Source organism: Austrofundulus limnaeus, unplaced genomic scaffold (genome assembly GCF_001266775.1).
Source record: "Austrofundulus limnaeus strain Quisiro unplaced genomic scaffold, Austrofundulus_limnaeus-1.0 Scaffold39, whole genome shotgun sequence".
Lineage (NCBI taxonomy): Eukaryota > Metazoa > Chordata > Actinopteri > Cyprinodontiformes > Rivulidae > Austrofundulus > Austrofundulus limnaeus.
In genome coordinates, this window is record NW_013952441.1 from 2,526,192 (window position 1) to 2,536,191 (window position 10,000).

The window sequence follows — 10,000 nt, forward strand, 5'->3', positions numbered from 1 at the left end:
GCTTTGGGCATGTTTTTTTTATGAGGGTATAACATTATAGCATGATATAAAACTCAAAAAAGTTTATTTTACATGATATGCCCCTTTAATTAAAAAAAATCGATACAGGGCTTTTGATACAGTGTCGTGAAATGAAATATCGCGATTTTTCAGTTTGATATTTTCTTACACCGCTATTAGCGAGTAGATTTTTTTTCATTCTTTGTTTTATTTCTGCTGACAGAACAAATGTGTCGTCTCACCTTCCCCAGGATGGACTGACCGATCTTCTTCTGCAGCAGAGCGCTGAGGCGCTCCACCTCGGTGGCCACRCAGGAAGGCCTGTGCACATGAGCGCGAGACGAATGGAAGAAGCTCCACTTCTCCTCTGTCAGCTGAGGGCGGGGCGGGGGAAGAGAACAAAATTAGAACTAGTTAATGACAAACGTGGGATCTGAGCTTGAAGCACTTAAATAAAAACACGAGAAAAAGAATGCAGACACAGAAAGCAGTTATGGCGAAAAATGCGTAAGCTGGATGGCAAAGTCAATGAACTGGAGGTAGATGGCGTTTCTGTTCCAAAAATCACTTTTTTTTGTATTTTACAATCTGCTGTAATTAGTAAAAATGCGGGCATGAAAACAGCAACAGCTCATTAATCAACTGTACAAGTCATGGTGCGTTATCAGCAAAGATAAAGCAGAAAGGCTGCTTCAACAGCAAGCTTTCAAGCCTCTGTGMAAATAATCACCGCTTCGTTGTCGGGACTTTGTGAATATAAGTTTGCAGAAACTCTTGGAGGAGCTACCATCTTCCTCTAGTGAGGGGGAAACAGAGAAGATGAGGAGGAGCTGAACTGGAGGAGAGCTGAGAAATAACCAGTTGATGTGAGAAAAAGGAAAGATGATCATCGGGGAAGCAAATGTTGGGTTATTTGATTAAAAACAGAACGGTTACGATGGATGTGAAGATGACGTTTACACACATTTATTTTTGTTTGTTTACCCTTCTGATACTGTCGTCATCCGACTCAGAAAGCGTCCTGTGGTAGCGGTGATGGGCCTATGTGATGACACGACATGCATATCAAAACCTGCTGGCAGGAATCGTGAACAACCAGGGCTCTAACTAATTTAAACTACCAGRTAAGAAATAATAAAACACAAATAACTGGTCAATGCATTCATAAGGAGAAAGACAGCACATCTGCATGTTTTATAACTAATTTGTCCTCTTCCGACTGCAGTAAAACCAAACTTGACCAAAAGAAAAAAAAGGATTTCACTGGCAGGATTTACCCCGTCTATGTGGTCATTTGGATCCCCTTCACTTCTCCTCTCGCTGGGGTAACCACTGTCTCCACCACTTTCTGAATCCTGCAGGCAGCAAAACAAAACTTGTAAGATRTTTGGTTAGACTTTGGAACCCAAAAAAGACCACCTGATAGATTAGAGCTCAATCGAAGAAGGTATAAAATATCAGCTTATTTTACTGTATTTTTCAGATTACAAGTAGCACTTTTTTATAGGCTGGTCCTGCGACTTCGAGTCAATATGTTTTTTTTTCCTATTAAATGTTGACTAACATGAACCAAGGCCTAAACATTACCATTTGCAGCCATGAGAGGGTGGTCTAGGCTTGTGACAACTATGGTAGATGTTGTTCCTGTCCACTTTAAAAAAAAATGCAGCCCAAAAAAAAAACGATAATCGAGCAGCAAACAAAAAGTTTGGAGTGAATGAAAAACTTGTGAAGGACTAGAAAAAACAGGTTACTCTTACTGCAATGCAGACAACAAAGAAAGCTAATCATGTGATATGGAATGAGACCGGTGAATTTACTGCTAACTTGCTTGTCAGACTCGATGACTTGTTATGTTAACTAAGGCTAGCCGGCATCCCTGGTATGTCCTCCATGTGTTACTGTGTTATTCCAGATCAAATGTCCGTGCTTAGACTTTGTGAGAYAATTTCTAAATAAATGCAAGTTATAATCAGATGCACGTAGTCTGGAAATTATGGTACTTTCCTTAATTCAAGTTGAGAGTTCAGTAGTTATGAGGCTCAGAAAACTCCAGATCAAGTTGTAAAAAGCAACAAACTCATTTTTTCTAAGGCTTCCTGTTTAATGTTGTGTTGACGCTGCAGCAATCAGTTGCTGCAGTTTTCTGCCACCTGGGGGCAGTGTTGACAACATAACAACAACTGCAACTTTGTCCWGATCAGATAAAACAATCACCCTCTCACATGAACTATGGAACATTTTGTTCGAATGTCCTGTCGGGGAAAACCCTGAACTTGTTTCGAGTGCTTTGAGACGCTCCGCCTTTCTCAAACGAGACCAAACGCACCTCAAACCTGACAACAAGAGCGTTGGGCAACAGCRGCCTCGCCCAGCAGGAAAATGCAAGAAACACCTACAGGAACTCAAAAACAATACGAAACTAAAAAAAAATCAAAGAGATTTGGATGATTTGTGATTTGCTCTTTTTATATTTTTAGAGTTCTGCATTTTTAGCCTCTTTTCTGAGTTTTTCACGACTCAGCATTTTCACTGTATTTTCTGTACTTGTTTTGTTTTACTGAGCCAGTGGGGAAGGCACAAAAGTCAGCGCAGCTCAAAAAGAAAAACCTTCTTATGACCGCCTATTGGCTCCGAACATTGTCAGCGGCTCTTATGAACACATTCATTGTTGCTCTGGCCTCAGCTGTGGTCAGCCTTTCAACAAGCAAAGCCTCATTACCCAGAGGGTCAGAGTGCTGTTTGTTTCCTAAAGAACTGCACACAAGCAAACGGCCGCTGCTGAAATTAGCTGCATTCCCATAATCCTTCCTATGTGGGGGGAAAAAAAAAAAAGCTGCGCAAACAAAGCCGGAATAACGAGGCACGACCCGCTCATCACGAGCAGATTACTGGAGTTTGTAAACAAACAGCTCGTGTGTAAAAATGGTGGGATACGGTTACCTTGTGTTCACTTGTGTTGTTGTTGTTGAGTCGGTCGTGTTCGTATGTTCCAGTGAGAGACACGCCTGGAAAGGTAAAAAAAATAAATAAATAAATAAATGAACATCAATTTCTCAGGGTGGGCTGCTTTTTATTTGCAGTAAAATGAACTTAAAAGGGTACCTGAAGGGGACCTGCCCATCGGCCCGCCGGCCACCAGGGGACAGAAGGGCAGGGTGAGAGGCGAGCAGGGGATGGAGTCCACGTCGCTCGCGCTCTCCTCCGCAGACGAGGTCTCCGACAGGCGGGACAGCAGCGGGGGAGCCCGGCTCGCCGACAAGGTCCGAACTCGAGGCGAGCCGCAGACCTCCTCGCAGCCCCTCAGCACCGTCTGGGCCGACTTCTGGGAGCAAACGAGACGAAACTTAGGTGAAGGGAGACCGGACGGAGGCGCGTGTGTCGTCGTCTCGATCCTGCACCTGAGTCGGGAGTCAATTTTTTTTTTTAAATCAAAGTGTTAAAATTACAAGCAGCTTGTTGGTGCCGTCCAGCTGGGAGGTCTCTGCTCGGGCGAGATCGAAAGGCGTCAAACCCATACTCTTGCAGATCTTGTTGCACAGGTGGGAGTGGAAGAACAGAGCCATGCCTCGCACCCCTGAAACACAGCTCTGATCAGGGGGAAGCTTCTCCAGTCACATCTGCTGAAAGGRAAGCGGTACRTCGAAGAAACCGGTACCTAGATTTCCATCTCCGAAGTCAGTCCCCTTCTCTGTGTGGATCTGAGGGTCCGTGTAGAGGTCTCCGACTCCCTGGATGTCAACCACGATCAGCTGGTGGCCCGACCGCTCRAAGGTGAAGTGACTGAAGGCCTGGTGGGCGAAGGACGAGGAAAGTTGTATCGCACAGTCATACGAGGGTCTGTTTTCTTCCTGGACGCCGGCGTCACTCACCTGAGGGGTCAGCCGGATGGTGTCGTCTCTCACAAAGCCGGAGTTGGAGTTGTATTTGATGTACTTGCCCTCGATGTAATGCTCCAGGTGGAAGAGGGGTTTGCCCGGTCGTTGTGCCATCTCCACCACACACATCTGCATGATGTCCACCTAAAAAAACAGTTTGGATGAATCAAGGATTAAAGACAAAAAAAAACAACTCTTTTACTCAAAATATGCACGGAAATGCAAAAGGGCTATTAAAGTTTGTGCTAAAAAGCTATTTAGGAGGAAAACTAGAACTCAGACAAAGCATTTATTGAAAAATTTGATTTTGGACCAATCCACTACCTGTTTGGGGGGTCTGTGGCGGTTGTACTCCTCCCCCCAGAGTTTGGCCTCCATCTGCAGCCTGACGTCCTCGAAGTAGACGTCTCTGTCCACCGTCTCCATGTAACGCTTCGCCACATAGTTGGACGCCAACTTCCAGTTGCTGCTGTGTGAGAAGTTAGACAACTTCTTCCTGGAGGGAAAAAAAACAGACACTGAAGAAGCAACCGCATGTGTTCGGACTATTAGAACTTAAAATAAAATAAATAAAAAYACCCCCGAGGCTTTACTGAAACACATGAAGGAATCCTTTTTTTAACAAGAGGATGAGTTGGAAGGGATTCCAGATGTGGTCAGTGTGAGCCTGGTTCACACAGGAACAACTGCTTCAAATTCATTTACAAAAAATGATGTTCTCTAATGTTAGGACCTTACATGTTGAGTCAAATCTTGTGTTTTTAGGGGCTTTTACTGAGTGAGAAGCACCAGGAGTGGTTTTAAATGGATCCTCTTTGTTATATTTCCCACAACTAACACCTGTTTTATCTGTTATTTATTTTTGTCACTCAGACGTAGAGTTAAAGATAAAACATCACAGGATCTATTTTCATCACAACAATAAAAATCTGTTAGTTTGAACCCCACGTGCTAAAATTAGTGCGTTACTATGAAATACTGCATGTGCTAGCTGCAGGCCTCTTCAGTAAGCCGTGTAAAGAATGTGGGTCAGCAACTTAATTCTGTTTAGTTTACACTGACTCAACATCGTTATTTGTTACAAGAGGAAATGAGGGCAACGACCTCTGGACGAGATGTGGTACAATAAGGAAAAATATTTTTGGCTTACGCTCTGAAGCACTCCCTCATGGCCCCTTTCCCAAAGGACTGTGAGAAACCAGACAGAAGCGAGGAAATCAGATGGGATCAGACAGTGAAAGTCAGAGCTGAAGGATTTTTAAAGCAAGGGAAGTCATACCTGTGCTGCCATTTTGATGTGAATCTGGTCTTGAGCCCACTCCCCTGTGATGGCATTGTACCTGAAAAGATAAAGAGCTTCATTGAAAAATTATAATTTTTTTTTCTGTTTTTTCCCCCTCTTTGTGATACTTTAACAAATTATATTTCTAAATAGACTGCTGGAGATCTGCAACAGGCCCCCAGCCTACCTGATTCAAAACATTCAGCTCATTCAGAGCATGGGTTTTATTCCTTTTATGCTAACTTTTAGATATATCTTTTTATACTTTTAGCAAACCTGTTGCAACATTTAGTTTTTAGCTAGTCTTTTTCTACATTTACTTTTAGCTAGTGCAATTGTTATTTTTAGCTTTTAGCTAGTCTTGTGCTTCTTTATTCTTTTGTCTAGCTTTTTGATTATTTTAGCTAAACCTTTGCTACATGTTTTTTATCTAGTCTTTTGCAACAATTAGCTTTAAWGTAGCATTTTGCCACTTTTGGCTGTTAGATAGCATTTTGCTTCTTTTAGCTAGTGTTTCCTTTTAGCATTATGGTTAGTGCTTCAAAAAAATGCAATTTCTCCAGTACACATTTAAAATTAGGCTAATAATTTGGGRTGGGAATCTTTTACTCTCACGATTCGATTCAGATTTTTGGGGTCACGATTCTATTCAAAATCTTTTTTTTTTTTCATTTAAAACTCAATGTGAGCCCATTTGTCGTGTTCCTAAAGAGCTTCGTCTTCATTTTGCAAATTTTGCACAAAGTGAAGCTCAGACTCATTTGGTAAAAAAGAAAATGAGCCCAAATCTTTGCATTCAATGCAGACAGGGTCAGTTGAATCTCTCTTTCCTCCAGTTTTGTAGTTTCCTCTTTGTTTTGGTGCTTTCTGCGCATGCAAACATTCCAGAAACAGCCATGTGACGTCACGTCAGGACGTCACAAGTGGTTACAAAATGGAGGTTGACAATATATATTGACGTTGGGACATTTTAAATCTATTCTGAATCTTTGTAAATGATAATCACAATGATAAACAACGATTTTTTTGGTGCACCCCTACTAATAATATGCCTGAACTTATTTTCATCCTGATGCAATGTCATACAAAAAAAATGCATGACGCAATAAACATTTGCTAAAAGACCAGCAAGACTGCAAATAAAAACATTGTCATTTGTTTTAATGCTAGTTTTTACTGTTTATTAACCTTTTTTTTCCAAAATAAAGAAAAAGAAAAACATTAATGTAGGAACTGTAAAAACACAACTCTTTGTCTGTGTGATTACATATATTAAAGTAAAACTGTAAAAAATGTAATCCCTGCTGCCTCCCTGATAGCTTAAAGGACTTGATGTTGACAAACAGCAGACTTTCAAATCTCAGCCAATCAAAAACCAGCTTTCAGAGAGGCGTGTCTTAAAGGGGAAGTAGGAACTAGAATGAATGAACTGAGGGCCAATAATAATAAACTTAACTATTATTAAACTGTATAACTGAAGTTTAAAGTAAATATGTAGACCAGAAAATTAGCAATAAAGTTAGGGTTGTTTTTTTTTGCAAAGAAAAAATATTTCTGCATTTTTCAAACTTGGGCTTTTATAGTAATTTTTGAAAACCCTTCATTTCCTTTAGAATAAGTATTACATCTTTGTAAAGGGCTGTTTGTACAAACAGAGCAGCTAAACCTTTAGCTGTTCTCCACCTGTTGAATCTCTTATCACAGGCTTGTCACACCACTGGCCTAGTTTCCTCAGACCCACTGCTTTCCCTGTTTCCTCACTCAAGTCTCAAACTAAAAGGAGCAGCAGGACTCGGTCTCATTTGTTTGCCAAGTGAAAGAGTTTTTCCCGCAGCTCGTTGTCTATTCAAATCAAGTATCTGCAAAAAGCATAGAGTTTCCTGTAGACGGAAAAAAACAAGAGGACTTAAAACAATGAGGTGTGTTCTCTTTTTTCCCGATAAAAAGGTCATTTAAACCCTTTATACTTGGAGCTTCGTGCATTCCAAACAGTGACAGAGTTATCTCTCGGSGTCAGTGCATGTGTTTGGATTGGAAGGGTGTGTGAGTCCCGGGTTTATGAACACCACATTATCTATCTACCATTAGTCAGTGGCAGCTAACAGGCTGTTTTCCTTCTCCTGCACGCTGGAAAATAACTTTTCCAACATCTATCCCTCACTTCTACTGCTGGCATTTTAAGTAGGGTACACAGAGTTCCACAGCTTTCCTGAGTGCAGAGAGGGGTGAGGTTACACAAGGGGTAAATTTAGCCCTCAGAACGAGCTCAGCAGGGCAAATCCCAGCCTCGGACAATCCCTCCTCCCTGACCAAACTCTTATGTAATGGGATCTCGTGCTTCGCTCACACCCAGGTCCGAACCCGTGAGTTTTTGACGCCATCGCTTCACGATTTAAAGAGGCGTGTTTGTTTATTTTAGCCATTGACTGGTGGCTAAATATCTGGGCGCACGCTCGGTACGAGATAAAAACAGGGCCGACGAGTCAAAAACATCAAKTTTTATAATGCCCTGGCTGGGCAGCGTGGTCGTGTTTGCCAGCGGCGACAACACACGAGCCGAGGTGACGCCTTCGCACACCCATCCATCCGTATCGATTTCTGTGAATGTGTAAAAAAGCTGAGAACTGCAGGGACAATCGTTAAATCAGCTTTTCTGCAGTGACCAGCTTGTAGCATTGACCCAAAGGTCAAAGGTCGGCTTTTCACGAGACGCATAATGTTGCAGAAACAGATTGTTCTGAAAACAAAGAGGATTCAAACATCTAGATAAACATGTCTGCAGAACTAGCGTTAAAAACAACAGTGAGCAAACTGCATCATTTTAGTCTTAAAGGGCCTGTGACATCAGATTTTTGTTATAAACATGACTGCGTTTTTGGAAAGGGAACATTGATAACATGATGCAAAACAAATTTCACGCCGCTGACATCAACGGTTATCGAGATATTTGCGTGTGAAGAAACAGGAAGTGATGTCAAAGGGGAATGTCTGCATGTAAACAGAGCGTTGTAACAAAAGCTAACAACACAGACTGTAGAGAAGAATCTGATGTTTCTTTACATTATTTTTAGTTGCTATCAAAGAGACGAAGAAGAGTGAAAGTTTAAATAATTTTGTTTTAATAAACAAAGACCAGAGTTTATTTTATTAGCGCATCCCCMTTTTATGTCACTTCCTGTTTCACTTCGACTGAGCCAAATTCAAAAGAAAATATGCCATTTTTGAGACTAAATGGGTCAAATCGTGTGTACTATACCAATTTTCTTAAGTATAAAGACATTTTCTTTGACTTTTTGTATTTGAAGGATAGGCCTGTCACAGGCACTTTAAAGGAAAGCCTGACTGGTTGTAATATTAGACATTATTCTATAAACATTAAAACAAAGCACCCGATATCAGTCATACCTGTAACGAATGCACGGTTCAGTCGCGATCTCCTCCAGGTGAAACTGTGCCCAGGGGTCCGGCATGGCTCGGGCCTTTTCAATCGCATGTATCCACGCCGCCTGTCACAAAAACAAAAGCAGGCCCTATCCGCCATCAGTCACATTTATTCCAAAAGAAGTCGTCTACTCAGGTCTGACAGAACACAGAAGAAGAAAGAAGGGAAAGTTGTTCTTCGCAAAGCTGGTTAATTTGCACTGAAAACAGAAGAAAAAAAAGTGAATCCTTGCATGTGTTTGCTCTTTACTTTCTACAAGGCTAATGAACAAATTTAATAATAAATTTAAAAAAAAACAAGGATAATGGTGAATTAAAATGCACAGCTTCTGCATTGAACGGTTTCCCCTCATTCTTTGGATTATTTGCATTTAACCAGGGGAGGGTGAGAGTGCAATCATGCAAAAAAAAAAGGATTTAAAAAAAAGATTGAAAAAAGGATGATAAAAACAAATGAAAATTGAATAAATCAACAAAGGGGTTGTGTAGAGATCTTTGCATTTCAAATGAAGATGTGTCAGGGGACTATTTTGTCTTAAAAAAAATGATAAATAATGGTGCTGGAACTTGTGTCACGAGTGATCTAAATCTGACCAAGTTTGGACACGTTCTGCACGATGCAGCAGCACGTCTCCCTCGTATTTCAGCTTCAACTGTCCGGCGTTTATATTTAGAGCGGCTGATTTACGCAAAGACAGTACGTTTGGGGTCTTGGGTTAAACTGAGAGAGGGTCACGTTACAGTTACTGAAACGAATGTAAACACTTGAGTTGTTGCTGAGTTAATACTTAGGGAAGATATTTTGACTAAAAACCMTTTAAAGACTTGACTTATGGATGAAAAAACATAATGACAGATTAAAAGTTGAGCATTCCTTGCTCGATGTCTTGCAATGTGTAAAGTGTTGTGAATGGTTCTCAGCTACACAAACTCACAAAAACATCACGGCCCTCTTCGCCCTCCAGCCACCAGCTATCTGAAAATATGGATTTGTACTGAAACATACATCAGTGTGGGGGGATGGGAAACGATAGTCGGTGAAGGAGAATGTACCAAAGCAGAGAAAAGGACAGCAAATTACAGAGCGGGGGAGTGAAGAATGAAGAGGGAGAAGGTTAGATGTAATCGGATCGGGAACATACCCGTGCGCTCTCAGACAAAACAGTGTACGTTCGACGTTCTCCCTCAGTTTCATGCTATTTAAAACAAAAACAGAAAACGGATCATCGGTTAGCAGCATTATTTCAAACATTAACTGCCTTAAACAGCAACGACACAACAAACACAAATGAGCCATTCATCTGGAAAACAACGTGTCGGTGCACGGTGCTTCTGATAAACACTGAATCGGGCCATTATGCGGAGCTGCAGAGACCGAGAAGTGCTTGTTTACACAGCG

At 41.4% G+C, this 10,000-nt stretch overlaps 1 protein-coding gene across 4 annotated transcripts in view; it reads right to left on the bottom strand.

The window, feature by feature from the left end:
- eef2k (eukaryotic elongation factor 2 kinase) overlaps window positions 1–10,000 on the bottom strand; it is a 15,792-nt gene that overhangs the window by 3,733 nt on the left and 2,059 nt on the right. The window contains exons 3-16 of one of the 4 annotated variants that reach the window (XM_014007108.1): window positions 9,744–9,797; window positions 8,566–8,666; window positions 5,158–5,218; window positions 5,029–5,066; window positions 4,203–4,374; window positions 3,873–4,022; window positions 3,659–3,791; window positions 3,450–3,577; window positions 3,106–3,325; window positions 2,944–3,008; window positions 1,278–1,355; window positions 985–1,041; window positions 731–796; window positions 243–374 (exon numbers count right to left, since the gene is read on the bottom strand). In XM_014007108.1, coding sequence (XP_013862562.1) covers window positions 243–374; window positions 731–796; window positions 985–1,041; window positions 1,278–1,355; window positions 2,944–3,008; window positions 3,106–3,325; window positions 3,450–3,577; window positions 3,659–3,791; window positions 3,873–4,022; window positions 4,203–4,374; window positions 5,029–5,066; window positions 5,158–5,218; window positions 8,566–8,666; window positions 9,744–9,797 — 1,455 coding nt within the window. The remainder of the gene's footprint in view (window positions 1–242; window positions 375–730; window positions 797–984; window positions 1,042–1,277; window positions 1,356–2,943; window positions 3,009–3,105; window positions 3,326–3,449; window positions 3,578–3,658; window positions 3,792–3,872; window positions 4,023–4,202; window positions 4,375–5,028; window positions 5,067–5,157; window positions 5,219–8,565; window positions 8,667–9,743; window positions 9,798–10,000) is intronic. The other 3 variants (XM_014007109.1, XM_014007110.1, XM_014007111.1) reach the window with 3 other exon arrangements.